Here is a 13986-nt window from a genome sequence, read left to right as displayed (position 1 = left end):
ATGGGGCGCCCACACCAAGGAGTGGTAGTCCCAGAGGAGACAGGCAGTCAACCCTGGTAAAGGCCACCCACCCCGGTGCGAGCAGAGGGTCCCAGCGCTCCAGGCACGCGAGAACCACCACAGCTCCAGTGTTCAAATTGTAGGATCCATGCTTTCATGTTGTTTAAGACAAACAACATGAAAGCATGGATCCCTCCCACGTCCCACTTTATGAGCACACTTGAGAGTGTTCATACCAACTGAGTACAGAGCCATTAGAGTACAGTTCTTAAGACTGTACTCTAATGGCTCCCACTGTCACCAAATCTCAGTCCCACAGAGCATATTTGGAGCATGAAGAATTGAGGCAGTCCTGAAGGTCAAAGTCCCAGTAGTCACTAGTAAACTGTACCTAATAAATCGGCCCTCACGGTTGGTGGATTATTATCAATCAGCTGCAGCTCGTCAGTTCAAGGTCAGTTCCTGTGCATGTTTTTCTTTTTGTAGGTCAGTCAATAAAACCAATCAACCTTCAGCCATCCACAGGGTCCACGTGATGCTGCGATTCCACTCAGACAAGCACCACCACAGCCGAAGGCCGGCTCGCTTTGTGCAATGGCGAGTTCACAGAAATCAGGCATGGGTAACAGTCCAACCGCTGAGCTGATGCAGAAGATGGCCAGAGCTTTGTGAGGATAAATTATTAATACGTCTGAAATTTTTAAACCCGTACAATGCAGGGATTTTCTGCATATCATTTTGATCAAGGGTTTATTTAATTAAACTTAAATATATTTGTGCCAAAAACAAACAAAAAAAATACGTGTGGCTGAAATGATCAGGACCACAGCATCCCCCCGGATAATTTGGTCTGATTACAGTTTCCTTTATGTGGCTATCACTCTTAATATTTGTCAAATTTATCAATTGATACCAAAGACAATTTAAAAAATGTATTTTCTTAAGTCACAATAACACTGGGACTGCCAAAATTGCCTCATTTTGCATCAAAACATACAAAAACCAACAGTTAAGATTACTAAACACTTTAATTTTCCAAGACTAAGATTTTTTTTCCCCCATCCATCAGACAAACATCTCACAAAGAAACAATAAATAACAGATACAAACAGATACAGGGTACAGGAAGGAACAAATAAAATAAAATCTATAAGAAAATAATGGCACAAAGACCAAATACATCTTACAAACACTGACCGAAGAGCTAAGTGGAGCCAGAGATGGATGAGAACTATGGCCAGTAATGTTGCAGTGGCAGCCACTGTGGCTCCACAGTGCCGTTACATGGTTGTTGCAACAGGAACACATAAAGTATTTGGGAGATTATCCTGTTGATCAGAGAGATGAGAAGAACTTTGGCTCTAAAATCATCTGAATGATTGTGTTGCTAACTTATCCCCTAACGTCTAATAGTGAACATTAATGCGTCTGAATGGACCCGAGAGTGGATCTCAGATTTTCATCGAGCAGATTATCCACGCTTTAGTGTTAGCGGGTAGATTAATACCCCATACTGTTTACTGGCCCACAAACGTGTATGATGCAGTGGAAGAAATGTGAATATTTGGACGATTTTAATTATGTTCTTAATGCTTGTCAGTTACTAGGATAATCTACCAAAGCCTTTACATGTTCCTTTGTTAACAACTGTTCTTCCACATGTTAGTCCACTTCCATGGAGGTCAGCGCCAAATATTTATAGCCAACACAAGTTTATTCTACAGAAGCTTATGACTGATTTGGGACATAAAAGGAAAGTAGATAATCTAACATTTGCATCACACTGAGAACACATGTCATCATATGTTTTCATCTTAAATATTGTGTGTTTTCAAACTGAATTCTTCTGGCATTCTGGTTGCAGGACATTGATTTGATCAGTGAGCACAGACTCATAAATAAATCACTCTCAGTCACTGTGTGGATTGATGTGCAATAAACCAACAAGCCTCTATTTATTCAGCATTTAGCTTAGAGCAAATATCAAGCTGCAGACTATAGAACACTGTCAAACACACTGCCAGCTGCATTATTCATCACATCTTATTGGGGTTTTTATTTTTACATTACAGACAAACAAGCTTTTAAATCTCTGTTTAAGTATTTGTGGGTTTTTGCTACATGTTCAGGGGAGGTTTGAAACCAAAGAAACGGAAATAAAAACTTTAAAACCTCCACTTTCTTTTTGCAAAGAGTCCTACTGTACACAGCAGCTTTGCCCGTTGGCATCTTTGGAGCGCAGACACAGTTTAGGCTTGTAGTTCTCCAGGTAATGCAGCTGCTTGGCATTTAAAGCTCCACGGCGCTTCCTGGCAAAATGGAGGAGACATTAGGCTCAGTTTCCGAAATACAATGCAAGAAAAGGAGGAGCAGCAGAATCAAAGCTTACTGTCTTATTAGGTGCACCGCATCCTCGTATTCCATCCCACATTCAATTAGAGCCAGAGCCACCAACACGGGCGCTCTGAGGACAAACAAGAGGAAGCCTTAGTTAAACTTTAACCCCTGTATGTGACTGGTGGTAGACTATAACAGGTGACTCAGTTGCATTTGTTGGGGGTGATATTTTCCTAGTTTAATCATTTGCCTCCAAGAGAATTCAACTCAGTAACTTTTAAGAGCCTACACTTGTAGCCTTCGCAGCTAAGACAACTACTGACGGACAATTTGGAGCTTTGAGTCACCAAGGGCAGCCTGCAGCTAAAAAACACTGCCATATATTTAGGCTCCAACTTACACACAAGTACAAGCCAGCCAGTTGTAAAGGTTTCCAGAGCTCTGATTTATTTGACACCTGTATGACTTACTTGGCAGGTTTTTTGTGGGAAATAACTGAAACTACCACAGCGAGAGCAAAATGAATGCTTTTGTCAGCTGTCACTTTATTGCAGTCATCCTTAAAGTGTGTTAAACTGACTGTTTATATTATGCTCATTACCAAAATAGGAACTACTATCTTGAAGTGTGAGCACAGTGGCTGCTGTCTGTTTAAGGCTTAGAAGTAGGAAAGATCAAGCAGACACACACTAACCAAACAAAACCTGAAGAGTAAACGCAGCTGAAAACACGCACAACACATTGTGCTGTATATAAAATTATTGTGTACTAAACATCAGAATAAATCACGTGTCAGCTTCATACTGACCGTCCCAATCCAGCTACACAGTGCACAGCCACACAGGAGCCAGGCTCGTCTCGAAACTTTGTCTGCAGAAGGCTCAGCCAATCATCGACCACCTGGTCTGGGGGGGCGGATCCATCATCAAATGGCCAATCCTGAAAAAGAGTAAAGCATTAACTTGAGCTCAGTTTTACTGCAGACCAGTCAGCGTTCATAGGTTTTTAAAATACCTCTAAATTATTTTAGTGACCATCCTTAATGCACGAGACGTTTCTATAATTATAGTTCTATAGTGTATGTGAGGATAATGTGCTGTGTCTGAAAACCAAGCTGCTTTAGCTACTAAAATGACCAAGTGGGGTTTTTTGTATTGGATTCATTTACACACAAATGATTTTTCTCTTTAAAAAATAATTTGTGTTTAAATATTCTATTTAAATTGTTTATCATTATTTATTACAGATATTCCAAAATGTTATGCTATTAGTTATGTTTTTTAAAAACATTCTGAAACTGTGTTCAGCACAAGACTTTAAGTATTTGGGTAACTGAACTGCAAACATTGTACAAATATACCTGAAATCATCAGGTATGTCTTGGGTCTTGTAAGCGAGATATAACACATTGATTTTCTTGTGCTTTAAAGACCCAACTAAGAATGAGCTTTGCAAACCAGCTAAAGCTGTAAACGCTGTGATGTAAGACTAAAGTAAACTAACATAAACAGGGTCTGAAAAGTGAAGCCAAGGTAGAAGAGCCTAACACTTTCATTCTTTGTTGTATGGCCAGAAGGGGCCAGTAGATGCTGGAGAATTTAAAAAAAAAAAAAAAAAAAAAAAAAAAAAAGAGACTGAACTCACTGACACCTCAATAAAAACCTTCCTGATGAGTTTATGCCCTCGGTCACACATTTTACATCATACTGAACAGAACATTATACCAACTTAGGAAACTGTAATATTTTTTAAAGCTGTTGAGCACGGCTACATCCATCTTTGCACAATCTGCAGTTTGTACGTCTGCTCTGGCTGCTTAGGTGTCAAAGAACAGGTTCTTTAGGATATCTTTCAGTACTGGTCTAGCCACATTTCACCAGAAAACATCAGGATACAGTGATGAGAAGTGGGACATTATAATAAAATCAAAGTCTATAATATTAAAATATATATATATAAACCCACACCTTTCCATAACTCTCTTCACACCAGTACATGTAAAAAACCATTAAAAGCTGTAGAAAAATAGACTGAAAAACTCGTAATCTGCTGGGATAGACTCCAACTCAACTATGACCTGAACCAGATAAGAGGGAGAACAGATTCATGGATTCACGGAAAATATCACAGCAGGACAGTGAAATGCATAACTCATTCACCTGAAGGTTAATTTTCTTCCTTCAGCTCATTAATCCTTTAACTACCCTGCAGATCATGTTCTTACTCCTCCCTTTGTGGTTGACGTTCACTCTATTGTTTGATTTAGGTTCTGTGTGTTTTTAGACTTTGGTACTGGAAGCTGGCGTAATCCATTAATGACAGTAGCTGCATTAAACTCAACGTGTGACTCTCTCTTCACAAACTGCTCTTGTGATTATTTACAGCCGCCTAAGTACTGTTTGCTACGCATCACCTACCAGAACCTGGATGCCTTCTTGTTCCACCGGTGTCTTGTCATACGTGGCAGCGCACACTCGCACTAAGGTATTTACTCCGAATGCTTTCAGATCCTACACATCAAATCACACATTTTAACACAACACCCTGCTTCTGTGTCTTCCAAAGGAGAAAATGTGCAGAGATCTTAAACACGTGTTACCTCTATAAACCGTCCGAGTTGTGCATTGGTGGGATTGTGCGTGATGAGGAATCTCAGACAGTCATAGGAGATCTCCACTGGAGCCGGCCGGTTCATTTTTATACCCAGAGAAGCTTATTAATAAAGAATAAAAGTCTGGAAAGTACTGTGCTTCAAAGAGTGGAGTAACAGAGTCTGAGGAAAAACCCTTCTGAGTGTTAAAAACAAAATGCAAACAAACAAACAAACAAAATCTTCCCACTTAAAGAAAAACAATTGTGTTTTTTAGTGAATGTTACTAAATCAATCTCACGAAAATACAAAATTTTGGTCGAGAAATAGAAAAGTAAATTGCCTTGGCAATAAAGTAAAAGTAAAATTGGCTTGGCAAGAGTTAAACTCTTTTTCTTTCAACTCTATTAGCCCATTCAGAGAAGACTTGTACAAATCACAGCAGAAGAAGAAGAGGAGGAGGAGAGGAAAAGCTGGAAAGAAGAAGAGCAGAGAGGAAACTCCCAGGCTGAAACCAATGCTTGCCCCTCTCTCCGAGACAGCTCACAGACTGCAGGGTGGCTCTTCTTCATAAGGGTTGAACGGGATGGCAGTAGGGACCTATGAGGACAGGAAGGGTCGGCCATTTTAGGTCACTTTAAAACAAAAAAGCTTTGCTGTGACTTTTTATTTACTGGTAAACTTTAAATGTAATTCTCATCTAAATAAGATGTTTATATATATATATATATATACATACATATATACATATATATATATACATATATATATATACATAAAAAAAAACACCCAGCACGCCCCTGCGGGCGGTTTATCCTTCAAGCTCGGGTCCTCTACCAGAGGCCTGGGAGCTTGAGGGTCCTGCGCAGTATCTTAGCTGTTCCCAGGACTGCGCTCTTCTGGACAGAGATCTCCGATGTTGTTCCCGGGATCTGCTGGAGCCACTCGCCTAGCTTGGGAGTCACCGCACCTAGTGCTCCGATTACCACGGGGACCACCGTTACCTTCACCCTCCACATCCTCTCGAGCTCTTCTCTGAGCCCTTGGTATTTCTCCAGCTTCTCGTGTTCCTTCTTCCTGATATTGCTGTCATTCGGAACCGCTACATCGATCACTACGGCCGTCTTCTTCTGTTTGTCTACCACCACTATGTCCGGTTGGTTAGCCACCACCATTTTGTCCGTCTGTATCTGGAAGTCCCACAGGATCTTAGCTCGGTCATTCTCCACCACCCTTGGGGGCATCTCCCATTTTGACCTCGGGACTTCCAGGTTATACTCGGCACAGATGTTCCTGTACACTATGCCGGCCACTTGGTTATGGCGTTCCATGTATGCCTTGCCTGCTAGCATCTTGCACCCTGCTGTTATGTGCTGGATTGTCTCTGGGGCATCTTTACACAGCCTGCACCTGGGGTCTTGCCTGGTGTGATAGACCCCAGCCTCTATGGATCTTGTGCTCAGAGCTTGTTCTTGTGCTGCCATGATTAGTGCCTCTGTGCTGTCTTTCAGTCCAGCTTTGTCCAGCCACTGGTAGGATTTCTGGATATCAGCCACCTCCTCTATCTGCCGGTGGTACATACCGTGCAGGGGCCTGTCCTTCCATGATGGTTCCTCGCCTCCCTCCTCTTTCTTGGGTTTCTGCTGCCTGAGGTATTCACTGAGCACTCGGTCAGTTGGGGCCATCTTCCCAATGTATTCTTGGATGTTCGTTGTCTCATCCTGGACTGTGGTGCTGACACTCACCAGTCCCCGGCCCCCTTCCTTCCGCTTAGCGTACAGCCTCAGGGTGCTGGATTTGGGGTGAAACCCTCCATGCATGGTAAGGAGCTTTCTTGTCTTTATGTCAGTGGCTTCTATCTCCTCCTTTGGCCAGCCTATTACCCCAGCAGGGTACCTGATCACGGGCAGGGCGTACGTGTTGATGGCCCGGATCTTGTTCTTACCATTCAGCTGACTCCTCAGGACTTGCCTGACCCTCTGCAGGTACTTGGTGGTTGCAGCTTTTCTAGCGGCCTCTTCATGGTTCCCATTCGCCTGTGGGATCCCCAAGTACTTGTAACTGTCCTCTATGTCTGCAATGTTGCCTTCTGGTAGTTCAATCCCCTCAGTTCTGACTACCTTCCCTCTCTTTGTTACCATCCGACTACACTTCTCCAGTCCGAACAACATTCCAATGTCATTGCTGTATAGCCTGGTAGTGTGGATCAGTGAATCGATGTCTCGTTCACTCTTGGCATACAGCTTGATGTCATCCATGTACAGGAGGTGGCTGACAACTGCTCCGTTCCGTAGTCGGTATCCGTAGCCAGTCTTGTTAATGATCTCACTGAGGGGGTTCAGGCCTATGCAGAACAGCAGTGGGGACAGAGCATCTCCTTGGTAGATCCCGCACTTGATGGTGACTTGTGCTATGGGCTTGGAGTTGGCCTCTAGTGTTGTACGCCACATCCCCATTGAGTTCCTGATGAAGGCTCTTAGGGTCCCATTGATCTTGTACAATTCTAGGCATTCCAGTATCCAGCTGTGGGGCATTGAGTCATAGGCCTTCTTGTAATCAATCCAGGCAGTGCACAGGTTGGTCAGTCTGGTCTTGCAGTCTCGGCTGATTGTTCTGTCTACCAGTAGCTGGTGTTTTGCGCCTCTGGTATTCTTGCCAATTCCTTTCTGTGTCCCGCTCATGTATTGACCCATGTGCCTGTTCATCTTAGCCGATATGATGCCTGAAAGGAGCTTCCATGTAGTACTGAGGCAGGTTATTGGTCGGTAGTTGGAGGGGACCGGTCCCTTCTTGGGGTCCTTGGGGATCAGGACCGTCCGGCCTTCAGTTAGCCATTCCGGGTGTCTCTCGTTAACTAGCAGCTGGTTCATTTGTGCTGCCAAACGCTCGTGGAGTGCAGTCAGCGTCTTCAGCCAGTAGGCGTGAACCATATATATATATATATATATATATATATATATATATATATATATATATATATATATATATATATATATATATATTCTGCTTTACTGTGATGAAATGGTTTTTAAACTCTCTATAAATTCAAGTTTTTATGTGTCTACTAGTGAATTTTCTGTGATATCAGGACTTTTGAGACAAACAGAGATGGTAAATGGCCTGTATTTGTATAGCGCTTTGCTAGTCCCTAAGGACCCCAGTCATCCACTAGAGGTGGGAATCACCATACATCCCACGATACGATATTATTGCAATTTCTTAAAATATTTTGCGATATTCAGATTCTGTACATAAAGGCAAACTTTATCAATATTCATTTTATCTAATATCAAAGTCTCACACTCAGTCTTTCTCTCATTTCAGTTTTATTGTTGACAAACTGAACGGTTTGTATTACAGTCTAGTCCAACTTAACTGAATGCAACCATCTGGTACAATTATAGCTATTCTGAACTATGCAATTTATGATAACTATGCAGCCCATTCAGCAACTGAAGAATTTGAAAGTAAATTAAAACAAAATATAATTTTACATTAAATAAAAAGTTTTAAACTTAATTAAAATAAAACATGTCTTAAATTAAAAGAAGTAAACTGTCATGTTTATTGCTGCCAAAAAACAAGTTAAACACATTTGGACAGTCAAGCAATGTCAGGATTCTTGCTCAGAAAAAGGATCAACATGCTCTGAAGTCAGAGTTCCAGTCTACAAAAACTTTTTTTGTAACAAAATATCAATTTCTGCTGTCCCTGTATCGATACATTATTAGCAAACAAAATATCACGATACTACACAGTATCGATTTTTTCCCCCACCCCTATCATCCACCCATTCACTCACACATTCACACACTGGTGATGGCAAGCTACATTGTAGCCACAGCCACCCTGGGGCGCAGTGACAGACTGCCGGACACTGGCGCCACCGGGCCCTCTGACCACCACCAGTAGGCAACGGGTGAAGTGTCTTGCCCAAGGACACAACGACCGAGACTGTCCAAGCCGGGGCTCGAACCGGCAACCTTCCGATTACAAGGCAAATTCCCAACTCTTGAGCCACGATTGCCCCATTTGGAAACAAACAGAGATGGTAATCTCTGCAGTGCAATCCCAGCCATGTTACTGCAAATACTGAACTGCCAGCTGATGGAACGCGTCCGTATCGCTCATTGAAGGAATTTGCGACTGTTATCTGAATCAACGCACTGATTGGATTCCTACATCAGCTGATGGGACTGTGGCTGTGGTAAACGGATGTGGATAGTTAGCTTGACTGTCCTGTTCACATTTTACTGGACATGCAGCTGAACACTCAAAGTCGTTTCAGCTCCACTGCCACACAGACGGATACAGAAAATCTTTACCACCTCATCATTTATAGTTAAGCTCCTTATTGTAACATAAACAGGTTATTCATTGTATCCTGTTTAACTGAGCCCCTTTTTGAGTGACATTTTTTTACCTTTCTGAACTGTTTTACTGTGTGATAATTATGTATTTTATTGACATTGAACCAAGTTATTTTTCATGCTCTGGCTGCATAACAGCTTTTTTTTTAAAAATTGGGACATCGAGTTCAAGAAGGGATTGCGTATGAATTCATGCTGTGCATGCAGCTGATTCCCTTTCACCTTCAGGAGAAACTTACTGGTTTTAAAAAATAAGCATTCCTTAAATCATGGTTAGTAGTCATTTTTATAAAGAATTTGCATGACGATCTTCACCACAGTGGACTCTAAGACTGAAGTGAAGACTTTAAGCTTTAATATGGTACGATTAACAAAAGTACAAAAATGGAGCCATGGGTGCCAGGCAGTAGAAGTAAAGCTTTTGATGCTGTAGAGATAACACATCAAGGACTAGACTTTATCCTCAAAGTTTCAAATGAAGGCACCGCCTGCCTTTATCACTCACCTGTGTGCGTGAATGGCAGTGAGTGTGCCTAGCTGACGTCTCCTTTTCACTTGTCCACAATAAGCAGCAGGTGCTGGGCTTGGCAAAACTCCCCTCCAAGCCTCGCCAACGCCATACATGTGCAGCCTGAGAGCGAGACATGAAGAAGAGATGAAGTCATGAGACCAGAGTGCACAACATTTTCACCCTTTGTCCTCCTGTAACCATTTAATGGTTTATAAAAGTGAACACAAAAAAGACGTGGCTCATAAAAGAATAAAGTGATACATAGACTCATCCCTACTAAAACCCAGCAAAGATACGAGACAGAGGAGCAACTGAAAAAAAACAAAGAGAGAACACACAACCATGCAAACACTAGAGTGAAATCTGCGATCTCGGTCTTGAGTGTTTTTACAGTTTGGCATTTCCTTAGTGCATCAAGATATTCTTGCTGTGTTTTACAAGTTTTACAAGCAGATGGATAAACCCCGAGCCCACTGAGTTCACATAGCATCTCCTATTCAGCTTGGTTATGTTTTGAACTTTTTGCAAACTCTATTCCAGTATATCTGAGAATTTAACTACCAAATATAGTAAAATATATCAATTCATTTGTGTGAAAACCTTAGAGAATTTAGTTGTGCTCCTGTAGAGAAAAGTCTAGAACTAAGGCACTTTTGGGAGTTTTCCTTCAACCTCATAAAAGTACAGAAAAAAAATGTAGCTTCCTTTTCTATTTAGAAGGCTGGGAAAGAAAATACAGGATATTTATCCTTCATATGATCAAGCAGACTGATAGGTGAACTGCCACTGTGAATACTGAAGGATTATAGACAGAGTTGTAGTCTTAACATAGTCATAACAATCTTAATGACATAAATAAAGCTTATTGACTACCTAATAAAGCTAATAAAGCTACCTGTGCATGATAGCTGATATCTGGATAATAGTTTGGGATGACAAATAATGATATATGAAATACTCAGTGGTGTAGCTGTCTTGGTCTGACCTTCCTACCTGACCCAAAATCTCATGGTACATCTGTGTTACTCTTACAGAGAACAAATGATTCAGCCTGTAAAACCGCAAACCTAAAACACAGACGTGTATCTAATATTAGCCTAACCAAGTTGTTTATTCTGTTTACCTCTGTCAGAGATCATTCTGACGTTCATGTCAGAGATACCAGCACACGAACAGAGACAAACAGGTTACCAGCTGGATGCGCTAATCTCCCATCCTTACCTTCTCCAAGCTGCCCACATAATGTTTCTAGCCGGCCCTAAACTTATCCCAGATGTAATTTATCTGGAAATATGGTTACCCGAGTCCAACACGAACTGCGGCGTGGTGATATACTCACCGTGATGAGAGCTGAGGAGATGGTTCATTGAGCGGACACAGGAAAATGTGACGGCTCCGGGATGTAGACACACCATTGATGATGATGCTGCTGCTGTTTTTCTGGGTCCTGGCTGACTAACGGCCCGTTAGCTTAGTGCTAACCTGCAGCGAATAAGAAGAAAACACGTCGATATTTATCGATGACTTCAGCTGCTGCGTTTTAGCTTATATGTTGATATTCCAATAACCAAACGCAATATGACTTTTAAAAAAAAACCGAAAAATAAACCGGGAAGCATGACACTTAACTAGGCTAATCACTTAAATACCTGTACGAGAGCATCCATGTTTAAAATTAATCTACACGGCAGTTACAGTTAAATTACCGAGAAGCCAGCTGGCTTTTTTGTTTTTTTAAGGCACACATAGAGCGATTATGACACACGCAGATTAAGAGAAAATGTCAGCATATTATTTACAAACTGTCTTACTGGACTAAACAACAGCACCTTCTGTCATTAAATGCTCCGCAAGACAGGTCAGTTAGAAACCAGGTCAACAAGCAGAATAAAAAGCAGGCTAAAACGCTCACCGGCTTTCAATAACAGCGAGTACAGTGACCTTGCTAGCAAACGAAACATTAGCCGGACAATAGCGACGACTATAGCGTAGATTTGAAACGCCCAGCGTGAACAAAAGCACTTACAAAACGAAGCAGTTTCACAAAATATCCAGAAGCTTCTAATAATGGACGAGAGCCTGCGAGGGAGACATGTTGCAAAAAAACGTCAAGTTAGCAACGTAGGACATGATGACTACCGGTCACCGTCTTTCCAAAATAAAACTGCTGAAGACCCATGTTCCGGTTTAAAAAAATGAAAAGAAAGACCATTATTCGCAAACTCAATGACACTATGTTGTTTTATATGAGTTTTGCTTAATTTAATGATAATCACTTACTCAAAACTGAACAGCACCTGTTGTGTTTGAAGAAATGTTCTCATTTCCAATTTGACCACCTTGTGAATTAGGAAAAAATGTGTTGTATCTGATGTATCTTGAAATTTAGAAATAGTCAGTAAGTCAACAATTTGAAAGAACTCAAAATTTCAACTTCCCTCTCTCTGCAATTTTTTTATTAATTCATTTAATTGTTAGAAACAAGTTTCCATTTTCTCGTCCTCCTTTACCTTTGGATATTTATCCATAAGAAACACAAACTCAATTACATTACAGACCATTAATTACAGACCATTATAATGGCTAACTGGTTTGATTTTATTTGACGACTTGCTCTTTTTGCATATTTAATTTAAGTTTCCTCCTGTGCAGAGCAACACAGTACAAATATATAGGAGTTAGCTCATGGCTTAGATGAACAAATTGTAGCTTTAATATCCCACATAACCAAATGTAGATTGTTTAATATTTATTTCTTCAGTATGTTTTCCTATGCTTATCATCTACAAAGGGATGATCATGTATTACAGACTAAATCTACCCACTGATACAAAAAAGTAACCTGAGCCTGAACAGCTGAGGTATGTCAACTTTTAAAAGCCAAAGGATAAGTGAATGTTTTTTGTTTTGGTGTTTTGTTTTTTTGGTGTATTTTGTCACATAGGCCATCAACAGTCACCTCGAGTCGCTTTATATTGTAGGGGAAAGACTAGGGATGTAGCTAGCAATTATTTTAGTGAACGATGAATCGATAGATTATTCCATCAATTCACTGAGTAATCCAACAAGAAATATTTTTGTCTTATTAATGAGCAATCATAAACATTCAAAGGAGAAAAAACACAGGTCTTTCAAAATGAACTGCTCGTTGTTTTCCATTTTAGAAATTGCAATGTTTTCACGTTTAACTACATATAACATCTGTCAAAAAAACACAAAAAACAACTAAACCCCTTTGATTGTATGTACATGTCATAATAAATTAGATTTTTTTTAAAAGAAAACATTTTCTTAAATTGTAAAATGTATAAATAATCTCAAGCACAGTCAAAAGTCACAAATAAAATAAGATATATATGCAAACTAAACTAAGGCATAGAAATGCACCTTTACTCTGTCTTCTTGGAAGGCTTTCTGACTTTAATAGGAAGCAAGTGCTGCTGAAAACAGATGCTATGTTAGTGTAGATATTAATAATAATTCAGTGTCCAACCTAACAACCATCAGGTCAGTGGACCAGAGTTTAATAGCCCATTTATATTTTTATTGGCTTGTGGAAAAAATCTTATTTCTATATTTTTAAATATTAATGGATTTTAATTAACACAATATTTGATATTATTTCACTTACAGTGTTAAAAATCTTACAAAAGCCTTGAAATTAATAAGGTCTAGGACACCCAATGCCCCCCTTTATACTCACCCCTGTTTGCTGCATATAAAACAGGACGGCTATTGTCAGCATTCAGCACGCTGTATGAATAACATTTCATCTGCATATTTTAATACAACTTCTGGACTCTTACTGCAGATTTTGACTGCGTAAAACAAACGGAGCAGCGGTGGATGGAGCAGCTACAGCGTTTGCTTTTGGTCGTGTCAGTTTGTTGATCAGGTGCTTTGACAAAGGACTCCACTAGCCTTTTCCCAGTAAAGGTTTTAATGGTGATCACAGGAACAGCTGCTGTTTTTTTCACTCTACCTGAGCTCACTGTCTCAGTAACAGCTCCGCCTCTTTGCTCTTCGCGGTGTGTAAACAGACTCCAGCTCCACGTTAAACTGTGCCAGCGTCATCATTTCTACTGCTGTGTTGTTATCAGTGTGTGTGGGCTCAATATGGTCAGACTTATTATTCACTGATAATAAATACGTGTCTATTGCAGGTCTGTTTTTAGTGG

General features: G+C 40.6%; 1 protein-coding gene across 3 annotated transcripts; it reads right to left on the bottom strand.

The window, feature by feature from the left end:
- Nucleotides 1-1009: 1009 nt before the first annotated feature.
- On the bottom strand, nucleotides 1010-11961 carry LOC101482707 (protein tyrosine phosphatase type IVA 2). 3 transcript variants are annotated; one of them, XM_004574741.3, is made up of 8 exons: nucleotides 11835-11961; nucleotides 11148-11290; nucleotides 9803-9928; nucleotides 4937-5527; nucleotides 4755-4847; nucleotides 3146-3276; nucleotides 2390-2464; nucleotides 1010-2309 (listed from the first exon to the last, which is right to left on the bottom strand). In XM_004574741.3, exons 4-8 carry the CDS (start codon nucleotides 5030-5032, stop codon nucleotides 2198-2200), a joined length of 507 nt encoding a protein of 168 aa, XP_004574798.1. In that variant the 5' UTR covers nucleotides 5033-5527; nucleotides 9803-9928; nucleotides 11148-11290; nucleotides 11835-11961; the 3' UTR covers nucleotides 1010-2197. The 3 variants fall into 3 exon arrangements, with proteins under 3 accessions (XP_004574798.1, XP_004574799.1, XP_004574800.1); XM_004574742.3 differs by lacking the exon at nucleotides 11835-11961 and adding an exon at nucleotides 11721-11830; XM_004574743.6 differs by lacking the exon at nucleotides 11835-11961 and adding an exon at nucleotides 11638-11747.
- Between the last annotated feature and the right edge of the window lie 2025 nt (nucleotides 11962-13986).

The sequence above is a fragment of the Maylandia zebra genome, linkage group LG19 (genome assembly GCF_041146795.1).
Source record: "Maylandia zebra isolate NMK-2024a linkage group LG19, Mzebra_GT3a, whole genome shotgun sequence".
NCBI classification, from domain to species: domain Eukaryota; kingdom Metazoa; phylum Chordata; class Actinopteri; order Cichliformes; family Cichlidae; genus Maylandia; species Maylandia zebra.
This window is presented reverse-complemented; position numbering and strand designations above follow the sequence as displayed.

What these genes read in the sequence shown, in the direction of transcription:
- LOC101482707 (XM_004574741.3), bottom strand. Translation starts at nt 5,032, where the DNA reads ATGAACCGGCCGGCTCCAGTGGAGATCTCCTATGACTGTCTGAGATTC. An exon ending in AACTCGGACGGTTTATAGAG is followed by an intron (nt 4,848 to 4,936) that starts GTAACACGTGTT and finishes TTTGATGTGTAG; the next exon opens with GATCTGAAAGCATTCGGAGT. An exon ending in GCGGTGCACCTAATAAGACA is followed by an intron (nt 2,310 to 2,389) that starts GTAAGCTTTGAT and finishes CCATTTTGCCAG; the next exon opens with GAAGCGCCGTGGAGCTTTAA.